Source organism: Danio aesculapii, chromosome 11 (genome assembly GCF_903798145.1).
Source record: "Danio aesculapii chromosome 11, fDanAes4.1, whole genome shotgun sequence".
Taxonomy (NCBI): Eukaryota; Metazoa; Chordata; class Actinopteri; order Cypriniformes; family Danionidae; genus Danio; species Danio aesculapii.
The window spans coordinates 8109653-8128737 of record NC_079445.1 but is presented as its reverse complement, the minus strand read 5'-3'; the positions used below and the strand labels follow the sequence as shown (position 1 = coordinate 8128737).

At 35.2% G+C, this 19085-nt stretch overlaps 1 protein-coding gene across 1 annotated transcript in view; it reads right to left on the bottom strand.

The window, feature by feature from the left end:
• Positions 1 to 18517, bottom strand: part of LOC130236979 (inactive N-acetylated-alpha-linked acidic dipeptidase-like protein 2) — a 554471-nt gene extending 535954 nt beyond the window's left edge. The window contains exon 1 of the mRNA XM_056467749.1: positions 18339 to 18517. Within this exon, the coding sequence (XP_056323724.1) occupies positions 18339 to 18381 (43 nt within the window). The 5' untranslated portion in view covers positions 18382 to 18517. The remainder of the gene's footprint in view (positions 1 to 18338) is intronic.
• Positions 18518 to 19085: the final 568 nt, after the last annotated feature.

The following is a 19085-nucleotide window of genomic DNA, read 5'->3' as shown; positions in this document are numbered from 1 at the left end:
TACCACACGCTCCTGTTAAATTTTTAACCCTGCTTTGTATAATATTTCCCAATCTTTGCCCCTAGACTCTAAAGCTTACTCTGGTGCCAACTGTGGTGATAACATCATGTGGTGAAGAACATCAATACAACGGAAAGATTATCCAAAAAGTTCAATTTCCTCTCCTAGCTCTGATATCGTTTTAAAATCTTCGGTAAAATCATCTCAGCGTCTGACTAATGGTCATTGGCTGCTTCAATTAGCAAGTCTCTGTATCATTAGATTTCCCAAGTAGATTATAATAAAGATACATAGTGTGCTAGTACCATCCGTGCCGCATCAGTCACAAAACCTTCTAATCATGACAATCTTCCTGTAGGCTCCTTCTGTTATGTTTGGAGCCGAGTCTCTTTAAGGGTCTGTTCCGGAGCCAAAATGGCAAACCTGCTTTCTGACAACCCCAACACCCCCAGCTCTATTAGCAATCAAGCATGTCATAGCCGGAGATACAGCCTCTCCAGTCACATTCATAAATCTGCTTGTGGAAAGCCAAGACTTAACTGCCATCTCCAGCATTTTAGCATCCAGGCAGAAGTGCATCCACAAATATATGCGTGCCATGAATTTGTGCAACAGCAGTGGGCTGCCAAGTGTTTTGTGTGCGTGTTTGTGTGTTAAATGGGTGTTTCTGAAGTACAGCGCCTGCAGGGAGATGCTGTAACTACATTATCCTGCTGCCAGAAAGGATCTTGATCCATTGACAGCCATTTAAGTGATGCATTTGGACTGTGTGTGCACTCGCTAGAAGAGCCATCAGCCAATCAGCATTGTCATGACATCAATATGGTGGGCTCAGGTGATTGGCTTAAAAGAGAAGGCTCATTAGCAAACCAGGTTAAATATTTCAAATTAAATATTGCAAGTGGGTTAATCTTACAATATGTTGGTAAATTACTTTTTAAAAAGGTGGTGAATGACACTGTTTTCATCAAACATAAATCATTTGGCTGATAACTGACATTTTACCAGCTAACCTGGCAGTTAGTCAGTGATTTTAGCAAGTTTTGCAGATCTGTGTGGATTGTTTTACATTGTCTTCATTTGTTCAGAAATCTTTGTGTAAATAAAAAAAAAACAGCATTGTCCTACTATATATTAGCACATTGTGGCGAGGGGGCGGGGCTGAGAGCTGTGGGAACGGAATGAGGTCGCAGTGTAAGTGAAGAATGCGAAACACCTGTCACACAAACAGGCCTCAAATCCCACGGAAGGAGCTCTGCACTATACGAGGAGGAACGATGGCAGAGGAAGCCAAGAGAGGACCGGGCCCAGACATATTGTTTTACTTTTGCTTTCAGTTTCCGTTTGTTTTATTTATTCATTAAAACTTGTTAAAAAGTTTTTCGGTTCTTCGCCTCCTCCTTCCCGGTGGCCATAAACTTCATTACAGTGGTGCCAAAAGGAGGGACACGTTGTCCAGTTGCTCTCGCCGCTGAGAGGGAGGTGGAGTGTTCGGGAGTTAACCCAAGTGGGGGAGAAACCCGTCTGTCTGTCAAGAGTGCCAGGGTGGCCTGAGGCTGGCGAAGGATCTGCCTGCTGCCGTCTCCCAGCATGGGGTGGAGCAGCGGACGCGGGGCTCACCACCGGAAGGGAAAAAGCTGAAGGGAGCCATCCCAGAGAGCCCAGGGGTTGATGCCATGATGCCGAAGCCTGCGTCCATCACACCAGAAGACGGACGGGTGAATAGATTCCTCCACAGGGCTCCCAACATGTCGTCGAAGTGCCTTTTTGCACAATTTTTTTTTTTTACTTTTGCTTTTAGTTTTTTTTTTATTATTCATTAAAACTTGTTAAAAGTTCGCTAAAAGTAAATTACTAAATTATACTATTCCCCCCATCCCCCCACCTCCAACACCTCGCCCCCTCAGAGTTAACAGACAGCTAAGGATATTCACATGCTTACTTTTTTTTTAACGTTTTAAAGGGCACATATAATAGAAATAATTTTTTTTTAAGCTGTTTGGACAGAACTGTGCCCACCGAATTGATTGACGGTCACGTATTAACATGTCTCTGTAGTAACGCATATAATCATATCAACAAGACAGAACATGCACAAATAAACTTGGATTAAAAGATCTGTTCAGTGCTTTGGGATCGTCAATCATCATTAAATGTGATCAAGAATGAGTTTTACAAGTTTAAAACGTTTTTAAAACAGTGCATGTTTGTAATGAATTACAGTGATTTTACCGTTTTTATCACCACAGCCGCATGTCAGTACAATTAAAAAAGAAGAAGCTTCAATCCTGGTTTGTGGACGTTAAATTATGTTTATTTAATACATTAACATAACGGACATCCATACAGCAGTGGATATTAATGTGTTTCCCGTCACATTTGCCTGTGCAAAAACAGTGCAAAATTAAACATGCGCGATGTAATAATATGCTTAATTAAATGTGTGTGTCTGTGAACTATGTGAGTGAACTTTTTAATGACATTGAGTGTGACTCATCAATGCAGAAAGGCTTGAATTAACTCCACAACAAATAATCACTGGGAAAGTTCTTACTCTAGTATTTCTCACAAAAGTAAAGTGAGATCTGCTTCCTTCATGTCATTCACTGTGCTGTTCATCTGATGCAACCGAGGTGGAGATTGTCACTCTGACGTGGAAACGTGGAAACATGGGCGGGGAGAACTAGCATTAAAGGCACAGGCCACAAAAACAGCTACATTGTGTTCAGAGCAGAAAATTCCAATATTCTGAAAGTTATAATAAATAATCTGATGGGTGTTTTGAGATGAAACTTTACAGACACATTCTGAAGACACAAAAGACTTATCGTAAATCTTGAAAAAGCGGTAAAATAGGTGCTCTTTAAAATCAGAAAATGTTTAGTTTAAATAATATATTAAAATAATACACTTTGTTATATTTATGGATTATCAGCAACAGTAACAAATACAAAAATAAATAAATAAATAAATAAATAAATAAATAAATAAATAAATAAATGAATAAATAAATAAATAAATAAATAAATAAATAAATAAATAAATAAATAAATAAATAAATACATTGTATATGAAGATCATTGATGTGTTTCAAATGTCAAATGTTTGCATATTTAATAAGGCACTGAGATAAACTACAAAACACAAACCATTAACGTCAAAATAAAAAGCAGTGACTAATGCTCACTGTGAACCACTAGTGAGTCATTTGGGCATCAAACCAACTCGACCTGTTTGATGCTTTAGTATGAACTGGGTCACACAGAACGAGAAAGCAAATCAAAAAAAGTAGTAATGATGAGTGAATTGAATCTGCCAAAGAGAAAATTATTCCATTCAGCAGCTAGAGAGAGAAAGCAGAGTGTACATTCCGTACAATCAAAACATTGAGCTTTTTTTGTGGAATGCTCTGTTACATTTATTTGGCTCACAAATTGAGCAGAGCCAAATCGTTCCTTGAATTCTACTGAATGGAGGGACTCAGGCTTTTAAATGGCTATCCATTAAAACATGTTTGTGATCCTCACTGACCTCACTTACATTTATAAAAGGAAAATGATCTGTTCTTCATGCATAAAACAGCTCGGGGAGGTTCTATGAACATTAATTACGTCTGAACAGAATTACTTAAATTGAAGCACTCTTCTTATTTGTATTTATTAAAATTGGAACATCATGACTGATGGACATACAGTGCATTCATTGTTTCATTCATTCATAATTGAGAATACATTTAATATCTTTAACCTGTCTGTTTATATTTAATTGGAGAAACTTTTCATTTTACTTCATACATTACACTTCATTTAAAAAATGTTCCTTGATATTTGGAAATGAAGAACGTGTTGTCTGTTTCAATTCAATAGCTGTGCTTGAAGTTTGTGAACAAGTTGATTATTATAGTTTAAAAGGGTTGTTCACTCGAAAAATTAAAATTTACTCTATTTACTCAACCTGAAGTGGTTCCAAACCTTTATGGGTTTCTTTTTTCTGTTAAACACACAAGAAGATATTTTGAAGAAATTTTAAAACATGTAACCATTCACTTCCATAGAAGGAAAAAACAAACAAATACTATGGAAGATATTTACTAGGGGTGTAACGGATCATGGTTGATCCGTATGAATCACAACCCACAGTTTGGAACACACGTGACCGGTGGATCAATAACTTTTTTTGTAGCTTGTAGGTTAATCCAACATTTATAACAACTGCCGAGAGATCGCCTCCCGCATCATTCAAATCACATGTATGAAAGCATTTTAGCTTCCCTGTAAAATATAATGACGACATATGATGATTCATTAAAGTTGGTTTTAGCGACTGTTTGTTTAGCCTGCATTCATGCTTTCAGTGTAAAGCTGCGCAATTAAACATTAAAAGATTGTGATCTCAATTCAAACCCGTGCAACATCAATGATAATTGATAATGATTTGCATATGTTACTAATCCTTCGAAGTGCTGCATTCAATTTTTTTAACTTTTTACAATTAATTAAATAACATAGAAGTACTGGGGGAACAGTTTATGGTTCAGAAATAAACAGCGATGTTTATGGTAAAGGTTAAAATCAACGTTTAATGGAACTTGACGCTGGTGAATGTTGTAGCAATTGCATTGTTTAACCAACAGGTGGCGACAAACAACCATCAAAATGATGTCACTGAATAGGTTTTCAAAAACGATCCACCTATAATGAAACATGATATTTTCTGTGAATTGTTGAATCATTAAATGAAAATAAATATGATATGTTGTACAAAATGTTAGATTTTTATATTTAGCACTATCAGCAACAGTAGCGAATATATATATATATATATATATATATATATATATATATATATATATATATATATATATATATATATATATATATATATATATTTTTTTTTTTTTTTTTTTTTTTTTTTTTTTTTTTTTTCCATATTGAATATTTTTCCTTTTTTTCAGATGGTTCTTTCTTTTTTTTTTTATTTATATTACAATTACAGATTCTAAGTTCTGTTTGTTAAAATAAATGGTTTTTGCAGTAACATTTTTGTATAATGAAAAGCAAATGACATTTGTCTCTTCCCATTTGATGATATGAAAAATGGTACGATCAGTGATTCAAAAATTATAGAGTGATCCGAACCGTGAGATTTGTGATCCGTTACAACACTAATATTTAGTGGTTTCCAGGTTTCTTTAAAAAAAAATGTTAGTGTTCAACAGGAGGAAACTCAAACAAGGGTGAGTAAATCATGACAATTGTAACTTTTGGTTGATATATTCCTTAAACCTGTTAAGCTGGATTACATGTATAACACTAGACATTTAATATGTGAAGTGATAAGTGAATGATTCAACTGCTTCTCTTCTTGAGTCAAAAACTCATTCAAATGATCTGAGTGAGTCTGATTACAATAATGTGGTGAGAGAGAGAAAGTAACCATTTAACTGTTTATTCATTCAAATGCGACTCTCTAGTTAACATTTCACTGACTCAAATGATCCAGTCAGAGTAAGTCTCTAGTTGGCAATTCACTGATTCAAATGATCAGGTCAGAGCAAGTGTGCAGTTTACAACTGACTGACTGAAATCAGGTCAAAGCGACTCTTCAGTTAACAACCCATTGATTCAACTGATCTGGTCAAAGCGAGTCTACTGTTAACATGAGACTAACTGATTTAAATGATTCAGTCAGAAAGACTCTGACTGATTCAAATGATTCAGTCAGAGTGACCCTAGTTAAAATGCTACTGATTCAATTGATCGAGTCAAGGCGACTCTCCAGTTAATGATTCACTGAATCAAATGATAAGGTTAAAGCAAGTCTCCAGTTAACAACTTATTAGTTGCGTCCCAAATGGCACGTTATACACTATGCACTTACACACTCAACAGCATAGTATATGTATGTAGTGTCATCCCAAATGGAATACTAACGGGTTTTTTACTGAAATTCAAACCGTTTCCCTGATGATGTCTGACAGTTACCATATTAGTCAAATAAATGACTAAGTACCAAATAATACCTGCCATGAGTATAACCACATTCACCATCAGGAGGCGCAATAATCATTCTCGTAGGAGAATTCTGCTTCCAAAATACAATATAAATAAATTAACCCCAAAAGCTCCGCCTCTTACAAACAAACAAAGCAGCGGCTGTTGAGTGCATGAAGTGTCCAACATTCCACGCTTGATTTTACCTGTTGAAAAAGTGCATCATCCAAGTATTTAAAGTGCACTTTTTCTTTTGAGAGTTTTCAGTGTGAATACACTACTTACACTATTTATACTACAAAATGGGGTAGAATAGTGCATAAGTATGCGATCTGGGATGCACCTATTGATTCAATTGATCTGATCAGAGTGAGTGTCCAGTTAACGACTCATTGATTCAATTAATCCAGTCAGAGAGACGCTAGTTAAAATCCCACTGATTCAAATGATAAAGTCAAGGCAACTCTCCAGATAACGATTCACTGATTCAGATCAAAGCAAGTATCCAGGTAACAATTCACTGGTTCAAATGCTGGGGTGAAAGAGAGTCTTCAGTGAACAACGCACTGATTCAAATGATTGTGTGAAAGTGAAACTGAAAACTCACTGGTCTGCTTAAATGTGAACATGTTGTTTATTGTTTATGATTTACTATAGCTTATACATTTAAAGAGCCCCTATTATGGCTTTTTGAAAATCACCTTCGATACAGTGTGTAACAGCTCTAAGTGAATGAAAACATCCAGCTGAGGTCAATTTGAAAGAGCACTGTTTAAAAATATCTACTTTTTTTTTGAGTCATTTAAATGATTTGTCGTTCGTCCAAATCTTTTGCCCGTTCATATCAACGTCGTCACAAAACAACACCAAATATGAAGTGCCAGATCCAGTAAAATGTAAACACGTCCTTCCCTTCAAACACTAGCAGAGTGCGAGTGTGTGTGGGACTAATCATGGCGAAAGATGAGTAAACATTAATGAGTGATCATTCTGGTGATTAAAGGAAGGATCAGTATTGATGTATGAACCATTGTCAGAGCTTAACAGGAAGTTCATCACTACACAGTTCATATAGACCAGTTTCTTTCTCCATTTCACAAGTGTAACGTTAAGTACATGTGATTCAAATGATTGCCTCCTTGTTTTCTCTAGCTTGCAAAATATGCATTTATTTCTGTATTATTATTTGCAATCGCTCCACGTTGAAAATGTGAGGCGTGACGCTTTTTTTAACGGATTTAAATGCATTTGTGAGCTCGCAATCCTCTGCAGATTGTCATTGCTATGGCCACCATCAGCTGTTCCTACACACGTGCTACTGCTAAATGTCAAAATAGTTTAACTTTGGTCGCTGTATGGATTAATACTCAATGTAACTTATGAATTGAGCAATATGCTGGGGTTTAACTGCATTGCTTTAATGCACTCCTGCATTGACCTCACACATATACTCTGCACTCTGACTACTTGTTAATAAGCCATGGTGGGTGATTCTCTCTGTTTCGCACTGAACGCAGTCGACCAATCACAACAGGCTGGGTCATTGGACCAATCAGCACAGCTTAGCATCTTGCAAGGGAGGGGTTTACAAATGAATCTCTAAACAAATCATATGGAAGTTAATGGGATAATTAGGTAAAAATAAATGCAGATTATAAGAAAATGAAACTGTTTTTGGCAGATTTGATGGAACTCAGTCATAAAAATGTACTTCTAATAGTAACTCAGTTCATTTATATGAAACAAGTGCAAAGCTTTGTTTACAAAGTTTTAAAAAGTAAATAAATAAATTATATTATTTTTCCCTCAGGGTTAACAGACAGCTAAGGATATTCACACACTTACTTTTTTAACATTTTAAAGGGCAAGTATGATGAAAATCATCTTTTGTAAGCTGTTTAGACAGAACTGCGCCCACCGAATTGATTGACGGTTACATATTAACATGTCTCCATAGTAATGCATATAATCATATCAACAAGACAGAACTAGTGCAAAGCAACTGCAAACAGTGCAAAATTAAACTCGTGCATTGTGTGTCTGTGAATTATGTGCGTGAACTATTTAACGACAATGTGTGTGACTCATCATTGCAGAAAGGCTTGAATTAACTCCACAACAAATACATCATTGTGCATAGAATCAGCGCAGATTAGCATCACGCAAGGGAGGGGTTTGGGAACAAATGAATCGCTGAACAAATCATATGGAAGTTAATGGGATAATTAGGTAAAAATAAATGCAGATTATAAGACAATGAAAGTGTTTTTTAACCTTGCATGCATATCAGCCTGTGGTTGGAGACTTTTTTAATGCATAATATGGGCTCTTTAAAAAAAAAATCAAGTTAAAAATGAAACTAAACATTGAAACTGTAATTATATATAACACCCTATATAAATAGACCAATTTTGTAAAGTATGTCTATGTTTGTTATTTTATTTAAACTTTTTTTGGCATTTGCATTCACTTTTAGCAGACGCTTTTTGTCAAAAGCAACAGTTAGATTTGTTAGAACACTTATTAAATATCAGTGTTTTCCTGCATAATAAAGATTAATCATTACACCTTCCTTTTAATGCTTCAGAACATAAAACACCTAGTATTTTTATACTTTAGAGAGTCAATAATATTTTCACTGGAATAATATTTTATCAATTATCTGTATTTTTACTTTAATACTCTGTTTCTATTGTACATGATTTGTATACCCTGTCCTGCATGTCATGCAAGGTTTACTAGACAAATGGGAAAAACTCAGATAAACACAGTTTAACATTTATTTTATGGAAACAAAGACATTCCTCAAACTCGCATGGCTTAAAGACTGTTTGCGTTGCTGGGAACTTTTTCGCCTTCAAAATCCATTACAGACCTGACAAATCTGTTATGAACCCATGGAGATTTTTTCATCTGCAAAAAAATAAAAAATAAGTTGAGGGGAGGCACATTCTTTTTCCTTTCCGACAGTTGGAGGAATATCATGAATAAATCAAGCACTCAAGACGACAGTTGTGAAGTGTCACGCGGAAGATTCATGCAAAGAGCTTTACTGTAAAGTAACAAACCACTGCTTATAGTAACTCCATTGAAAAAGTAGACATAGTCTCATTTGTCTTGTCAGGACTGTCCCGAATGCAACCGCTCTGAAGTGGATGTTTCCCCTGGTTTGATCCCCCCCGCAGGAAAACGGAGTGGAAAATGTGAGGTGACATAGTGTGAATTGAGTGCGGTTGTTTTTGAGGTCTATTGTGGTGATAATGCACTACTGTAAAAAGATCTCAAACAGAGAGGTACGCACTGAGTGGAAATAGACAGGACAAACACACACCAGATGCTAAAATAAAGCCAACATCTGTGAAAAGAAATGAATGTACTGTATAAATAAAGTGACAAATGGAGTCCCATATCCAGTGTAAAACAAGATTTTTGTGTATTTACTAAAACGGAACATTTACTTAAGTGCACTAAATGCAAAAGTCTGAGTCTGATACTGAGGGTTACTGAGTCTGATACTGAGTTTTACTTGATGCAAAAATGTAATCATTTGTTTACATAAAGTGTTGTACACTGTTATAAATAAATCCGTAAAATTTACGGTAAAAAAACAGCAGCTGTGGTTGCCAGTACTTTACCGTTAAAAATATGGAACAAACCGAAAAAGTAATTTCTCACTTTTACAGTAAAATACCGTATTTATTTAATTTATAGATGTAATATGTCAGTATTTTGAATTACCAACATCTACACATCTTTTGTTACACAGTTAGACACGTTAGCACACTCATATGCAGGTGGTGATGAGTAAATTACATACTGAACCAATACTCATCACAATCAACTTTTCCCACAAGCAGAAAAGTATATCAACTTATAGAAGGTGCTCAGTGTCATTCACACAGCTACTAAACACCAGTATGGTAACACGCATAAAATTAAAGTCATGAAATGAACATTGTTTATCAACATTAGATGTAACATCAATCTCTAATGTACACAACTGATGGGGAAACAACTAAAAAGATCCGTAGTAATGTCAACAAAAAGCATAAAAAGTGATGTGCCGTCCAAGGAATTCTGGGAAAGTCAATTTACGGTTATTCGCCGTATATATTAAGGAAACATACCGTTAACCAGGTTACGTATTTGTACTGTAGCATTTTTACAGTTTTTTACCGTTGAAATCACACCCATTTTTTACAGTGTACATATACAGTGCTTTCTGTAGGTTTGAAATATACTTGCGGTGGTAGCCGGATTAATACACCTTTTACTCACAGTACATAAATAGTTAACTACTGTATATGTGACAAACAAAACATCATTTGACTTAACACTACTTTTATTATTATCTTTTTAAACTTTTTCTTTTCAATGGGTTAAATTAAAAATATATATAATAATAAATAAAAAATCCACTATTTCTCTTCTATGCAGCCACTGACAGGTCAAATCTGCTTCTCTCTATCTCTCATTCAAGTTCAGGTTGCTTTATTGGCATGACATTTTTTACAGTATTGCCAAAGCATTTTAGATGTATAAAATATGTAATATCGTCACCTTGGAATTATAAGGTTCTATCTGCGTTCTGAAGGATTTTGAGATATTGAGCTTCAAAGATTTTGCATTCTGTGCAAACAGTATGTGTGTAACATTTGTTTTTTAAATAAAAAGTCTTAAAATGTAAACAACTTATTAAAAAAACATCCCATAATGTAGATAAGATGTCATTTCATAAGACTATGTCAATAACTCAATTTTGACAAAAATGTCAGATAGAACCTTATAATTCTAAGGTGACGATATATTGCCATCATCAAATTAATAACATAAACAGCAAATGAGAAATAAATGACAGAAAAAAAATGACTAAAAACAAACAATATCTCCTAAAATTATAATAATTCCAAGAATAAAATATATTATTTAAAGAAGACAAATTATTTAATTACCCATTTCTAATGTTGTACACATATTCTGCAGCTAATTTAGATGTAATTTCATCCTCTCAGAGTATTTAGTAAAGATTTTATGAGTCGTTTAGATTTAAAAAGTAATTATTTAATGTCTCTCTCGCGGCTGTGCACATAAAAATAACGACTGCTTAGAAAACGAAAGCAGAACCAAATCCCGGACATTTTAGTAGATTTGGAAACCCGGCCAGACACAAAAAGGTGTGGGTCTCTGTGGGTCTGCAAAGCACGTGAGTGTTGACAGTTCTCGCACACACAGAACAAGCAGTATGAAACGGGTAAAGGAGAGAAGGTTTTCCGCTACTTAATCACTCGTGGATTTTAGTTTATATTGGGCAAATACAAAAAAAAAATGTAAAAGGATGATAATAGTAAAAAAAAAAATTGTCACTAATTATACTTGGGCGGCCGTTAATATACCTGGGCGGCCCGCCCAAGTAAACTCTATTTGTGGAAAGCACTGATACAGTTCAAATGTCAACAATCAATGAAATAATTAAAATATTATTATCATTTTTTAATGTATTAATACTTTTTTCAAGCAAAAAATTACCATTTTAAAATTATTTGTGTTTCACTAATTACTATTAATTATAAACCTAATAAAAAGCATTGTGTTTGATATGAAATTGACTTTGAAAGTTATTTGAAGGAATATTATGCACACATTAACATATTAGCGGTTTTGTTTAAAACAAACTTGCAAATAAAATAAAATAAAATAAAATAAAATAAAATAAAATAAAATAAAATAAAATAAAATAAAAAACATGATATTTTTGCAAGTGTGCAACACTGCATGCAACGATGATGAACTATTTTAAAGGCATGCATTTTAAAATAAAATAAGAGAAAGAAATGAAATTTTATGTATATAAAATATTTTAATTATTAATTAAAAGTATTTTTACTTAATAATATATAATTATTATTAACAGTTTTAGTTTACATTTTTTAAAATAAAAGAATTGCCCATGAAATATTATCTGCTGTTAGATCATGCACCTGTACAGTATAAATAATTCATTGTTATAATATCTTATCTATATATATAAAATTTATATAAAATAATACATTTTATTTTAGACACTCTGCGTACCCTCCAAACTGGACAAGAAATAGTATGGAATGGAAAAATGACTCTTCACAAAATGAGTCTTCCACCCTCTGTACTTAAAATAGTAAAGTTTATCTCTCATTTTCCGTTATTTTCTCATTTCTGCTTCTTTTTTTTAAGAACTAAGAAGGTCACCACGTTCCGCCTATAGCACACATAGACCTCCATCTTTTTTGTCCCAAACAGGTGCAGAGAAACTAAGGCATATTTTTACAAAGCCTTTGTAAACTGAAGGTTTTCTCGGCTGTTCTTATCAATGGCCAATGAACAAGCGTTCAGAGGACAGATAACAAAGGACGTCCCATCAGGGTTTAGATACCAGGATGGAGCATTGGTTTCCTCTCCGCCTTTGAAATTCAAAAGATCACGTTTCAAAAGGACGGGGTGAACAAAAGGGGGCCGATGTGTGTGGTAAAGGAAGGATGATGTGCTCTTTTGAGCAGTGTGTCAGCAGGTAGAAGGCAAGGCCAAGGATGAGTCGTTGCTTCCCCACCACCAGATGTATGTGTGTTTCTTATCAATAGCTATGTTTGCGTCCACCTATTTTTATGCGAATTTTGGAATTTTGTATTAAAAATGCTTAATGTGAATGCTAAAACATGCATATATTTAGAACTGAATAGGATGAACTTTTAAAAAATGCACAAACCAGATTCCAGCATTACGTCAATTATTTTTATTTTTATTTTATCAACAATCATGTGATAACAAATATGCGATGGAACTGCATTAAGGGTGTTGTCAACTGCGATATTATATTTTAAAGTTTAGATTTTTGCAGCTGTGTGACATCTAAACAACACCTTTTGATTTATAAGATGCTCAAAGTTCAGAGGGAGTCATTGGCTTTTACATAGATAGCTTTGGTTATTATGCTACAATGAACAGACACATTTCTGGGACTACAAAAAATAAATCTGGGTTAATGATGTCATAAACCCTTTGTTTAACGAACGGTCCAAATGCTGCTATTTTCAAGAAGTGTGTTCTGTTTTTGTATTTGGGCATACTTTAGCTGGTTTTGACACAAAAGAAAATCTACCTTGTTAATAACTAAAGAATTGTTTAAAGTGACATTTTAGAAAAAAAAAAAAAAAAAAAAATATATATATATATATATATATATATATATATATATATATATATATATATATATATATATATATATATATTTACTGGCTAATAACCTTTACATAATCTATAAAATGACACGTCTGAACCTAATTATAGGAGCCTGATAGAAAAAGAGGTCTTTTTACAAAAAGAAAAAAAGAGGTCTGATGGATTTAAAGGGTTTTGCATCTGAGCTCTTCATATATATATTTTAATATAAAATTCTATTTATCAAACCTGTTAACTCATTTTCACAACAAGCTTATTTTAAAAGCTTGTTAGCATGTTATCTTCTGAAATTCCTTTGTTTCTTTGACGAAAACATAACAGAAATATTTGAAAATAATAAAATTGCATTAAGAAAATGTAGTGCAGAGTAAATAGAATTGTTCCAAATTATACAGAAACTAAAAATACTTTAATGGGTATTTGATTATCATATTTATATCATTTTACATGTTGAGAAAAACAAGCATATCTACATGATTGGGGAAAAGTTGGCTTCCTATTCCGTTAACACCAAGACCAGCAGCAGGTGTGGACACACATTGAGACATGTTAGCCACAATGGCTATACTTTCTTCAGCCTGTTTATAATGGTGTTTCCATGTTTGGAATTCAAATGATTTCTCATTGCTGTGGTACTATTGTAATAAATCACTTGACAGAATTTGCATATGACATTGTTTCGAGTAATACCAGACTTTGCTGCATTTCAAACGCAATAAAGCTGAACAATGCATATAGTTTTAACTGGCAGGTTTTAGTGTGTGCTCAGTATATGATCAAACATTATAATACTGACTGCCTGTACAATTTAGAATACATTTTAAAATCCTGTTTTTAATTCTTTTTACTTTCCACCTATTTATCTGCTGCATCACTATATCCCTATGAGAAGTCTAAATTCATGTGTCCAAAGCCTTCTGTTTATTCCACACTCTAGACTGAAGTAAAGAGTTTGAGTTGAGTTTATTTTTAAAGGACATTTATACAACCAGTGTTGTGCAAAGTGCTGTACAAGCAGATAAATAGAAAGATAAAAAGAAGTGTTCTCTCTGATTGGGCCGTCACTTCAGAATGACCTTCTAGTAGAGATCAGAATGGCTCATAGTCAGGCTATTTTTAAGTCAATTTTATCCACTTGTTTACATTGGCATGTTGCAAATTTTTATTTGTCCATTTTTATGTCTTATGTGTGTTTCTATGTTTAGCTCTTTTTTTACATCTCTTTTTATCTTTTGTATCTATGTTGTAAAGCACTGTGGCCAGTCTTGTGGCTGTTTTAAACATGCTATATACATAAAGCAAACTTGTAACTATTATGTCAATTTATGGCCAGCAAAGTGGTTTTAAGCATTATTCCAAAGGTATTTTATTATCTAATTATTTTCTGAAGATCGAATTTTCATGCATTGAACTTTTTATGCACACCGAATCCACTTTTGCGATTTTGAGGATGGGAAAATACGGTTTGCGCCCTGGCGCATGGTCTAATAGGGTTGTGCTTTTTCTCTTAATGAGTTATGGGTGTGTTTTGAGCATGAGGTGCATTAAACCAATCAGAGTCTCATCTCACTTTCCTTTTAAGAGTCAGTTGTGTTGTGCCATGGTGCATTTGCTATTTACATAGCAGACCTTGTAAGTGGAAAAACTGAATGCTAGTGAGTGAACAGTTAAACAGACCATCTGCAGCGCGAGAATAAAAAACGAGCCTCCTCTATTCAGCCACTTTACTTTGTCTTTAATTTACTTTTACTTTTTACTTTACTCCTTTACTTTCGTTGATAAGGAAACAATGTTGTATGCACTCCACTGAAGACAACCATTAGCCTACATATTTATTTTTGTTTGTTAAGCCCAAAACATTGTTTAAAAACTATTTCTAAATTTAGTTTATAATATAAATATATATATATATATATATATATATATATATATATATATATATATATATATATATATATATATATATATATATATGCATATAATACTCATAATAATAACATTATACAAGTGCAGATTGTCATGAATACACTGAAAAAAAGGCCCCCGACATGAAGACGTGGTGGTTCATATTTATGAAGAAAATTATTTGAAACATGTTAATCCATTAATTTTTTTTTTCATATGTAAAGATATTTGTGTATTGCTGTACATCTTGTGTGTATTAAGCAATGTATATGTGTTTTGGACCTGCACAGGTGCATAACAAATGCACTCTGCAATGGACTTTAGACCAGCTTTCACCTGGTCAATGGCACGCTCTATTTCAGTTCCTCAAAATAGCAACGCGCCAACAATTTGGCACAAAACATGAAAATCAGGGTTGCGCTGGTCTGAAAATAGCAACAAATCAAATCAATCCAAACATGTCTTGTGCCTTTTTGCGCCGGGAGTATGATAGGGCCCTCTGTGTTAATGTGCTGTCAAAAAGTGCTTCCCATCATTAGTGCTCATTAATATACATATAATTGTCTTGTCTTAATTTATATCTAGAGCTACATTTATATTTTATTTATTATATTATAATTACATATATTATAGTTTGTTTGTATTTAATTTACAGTATATACCAAGCTATTTGTTTAGAAACTTTCAAAGTAACCTATACTGTATTAGCTGTCATTCATTCATTCATTTTTTTTTCGGCTTAGTCCCTTTATTAATCCGGGGCACCACAGTGGAATGAACCGCCCAGTATTAGCTGTACAAAATTAAATTAATTAATTCATTCATTCATTTTCATATTGGCTTAGTCCCCTCATTAATCAGGGGTTGCCACAGCAGAATGAACCGCCAACTTATCCAGCCTATGTTTTACACAGTGGATGTCCTTCCAGCTGCAACCCAACACTGGGAAACACCCATACACACTCATTCACACACATACACTATGGCAGGGGTGTCAAACTCAGTTCCTGAGAGGCCGCAGCCCTAAACAGTTTAGTTCCAACTCTGCTTCAACACACTTGCCTGTAGGTTTTAAACAAGCCTGAAGGACTCAATTAGTAAGATCAGGTGTGTTTAATTAGAGTTGGAACCAAGCGGCAACCTCCTGCTCTCTCTCGGGAAGCCAATACGGAAGTAACTGAAACTGCAATTCATCAAAATTTCGCTAGTCCTGGCTCCATAATAGAGCAGGTTGCAATTGAGCCCACTGTTAGAATGGCCAACTTTACAACAGAAAAAAAGGTGTTTACAGCCTGGTACAAAGAACGATTTTGGTTCATATAGCTATTATTACTGTGAGGGGGGTGAATTTTTTTATAACTCATCCATTTCCTTTATATTAGGTTATATTAAGTTTGCATAATTAAGGGCGTGGCCACTTGAGTGACAGCTAGGTCTCGCTGGTCGCTGTCACTTCACCTCAGCTGAATCTCGGCATATTCATCGTATTTTTGTTCTGTTTTGTGTGGCTTTACACAGTCAGCTGCCTTTTGGACTTATTTCTTACAATCATCAGATGATATGGGATGCTGTGTGCACTTAATTGTGCTCACAAACCATTCACGTGGCCTCGTTTCCCATGTGAGTAAAGTTATATACTTGTATACCATCTCTATAAATGTATTTGTTTTATTTAAGATCATTTATCATTAATATTTTTCTTTAGACCCGTAAAGCACTCCAGAATGTGACAGATTGATTAGCTGTAGCTCTAGAACAGTCATCTGAAGCGTGATCATACAGTGTTATGCTGGAGTTCATCAATAGCCCTGCATTTACTAACACACACTATATCTGAAGTGTTTGGAAGTAATTTGCGTTTTCCTCCTGTAGAAAAACATCATAAGAACAATGTTTAGTGGCTAAATGTATTACAGCAGTGTTTTTAAAAGTCTAAACACTTTATTGATATAGTGTACAGCCAAGTACATGTGGTCAGAACACAAACGAGTCGCAGGTAATAAAGTATCAAGCGTTTCTCCCAATGTAAAGTCTGTCTGCTAGGTCTAAGCAAAGTGCCAGCAGGCGTCTGTAGCTCCGCCCACTCTCCGCCTTTTTGCCCTTGTTTGGTATCCTGCCGTGGGTGCGATGACGCGTGAACAAAATGGCGACGGTTGGCCGCGCCTACTTGTAGCTTCTTTTGCAGTGTTCAGAAACCTATGAGTGACGTCACGGATGCTCCGTCCATATATTTTACAGTCTATGGTTGGAACTAAACTGTGCAGAGCTGCGGCCCTGCAGGAACTGAGTTTGACACCCCTGAACTACGGTCAATTTAGCTTATTCAGTTCACCTGTACCACATGTCTTTGGACTGTGGAGGAAATTGGAGCACTTAGAGGAAACCCATGCGAATACATGGAGAACATGCAAACTCTTCACAGAAATGCCAACAGACCCAGCTGAGGCTCAAACCAGCGTCCTTTTTGCTGTGAGGCAATCATGCTGCCCACTGTACCACCATAACGCCAAATAAAATTCAATTGAATATTTTTTTTTCATAGATGGACAAATGGAGAGACCGGCCAACAGACTCACATACAAACAGATGAACTGATATATGGATATATGGGCAAATGGATAGACTGACATATAGACGGACATACTGTACAGATGGATGGCTGGAAAGATAGAAAACAATCCCACTTGATTACTCATATTTATCCTTCTTTGGCTTTCAAAAAAAAAAAAAAAAAAAAACAGTTTTATGACTGTAACTTTTCAAATTTCCCTTCAGCACTTGCCTCCACATGTTGCTCTCATAAATGCGCTCAGCAACCACGAGCTCATAAACTAACAACCAAGATAAGATTTGTGTTAACAGAATCCTCACGGAGACATTAGGCAAATTAAAAGATATCAGCTTTTCACTTTAAACCCAAGACGATAAGCTGAATCACGTCTTGTTTAAAGATAAACACAGCTTACTTCAACACCATCATCCACCATACAACACTTCTGCAGCAGAACGCAAACAGAAACAAAACCGCTCTCTACATGCACGTCCTCAGCTAATGAACAACACCTAAGAAAGCCCAGGAGACTCCTTCACCAAATCTGCTGGAAACAGTTCACAGTGCGAGTCTAACAGACAACTTATGAAGCCTGTAGCACCTGCACGAACTCCCATTCAAATAGGGCAGTGAGAAAACCAACTGGTGAAAAGTGGGGCGGCAATATAAACATTTACCTTGCAGGGCTGGGTTTGAATGAAATTCCTGTGTGTCCACCATCGCAGGTACACTCTCTCCCTCACTCACTCGCTCGCTCGCTCACGCTCCTCCTGTGAGGCGGCCAGCAGGAGAATTGGTTATCTAATAGGTTCCCATGTAGCCCTGTCTCCCTCTCACAAGTGCGGCTATAAGTAGGATTTCCTCTCTCATGTTGACAAATTAGCATAAGCTTCTTCCTGGCTCACCTGTACTCATCCAACCTGTTTGGCGCCTCCTCCGCCCCGCTGCGTCGCGTGCACCTGCTGAAACTGGACACACCGGCCTGAAAATGTACTCTGTTGCATGTTAGAACAATTACTTAATGCGAAAAAATGAATCAGTTACACCTCCTGGGATGCTACAATGCAGGAGCTCTTTATCGTGCACATTTTAGACTGCTTGTGAAGTAATTGCAACTTTTAAATGGCAATTTTAAGGCGAGAAGACAAGGAAAAACTATAAACCTAGAGCTTCTTGTCCCCTTAGGGGAAAAGAAACCCCATTCTGACTTTATCTTTGCCTTGTAAGCAGATACGACAATGAAGCCAATGAGGAGTGGAACTGGTGGAGAATGGCTCCATAGCATGAATCATCGACGTTCTGCTTTGTTTAGTCCTCAAATTCACTTTCATAAGGCTGATACAGCACAAATTATGACAAATGGCTCTGAAAGAACAATGACAATCAGATATTAGAACACAATTGGGTTATTTTAGGAGTTGAGG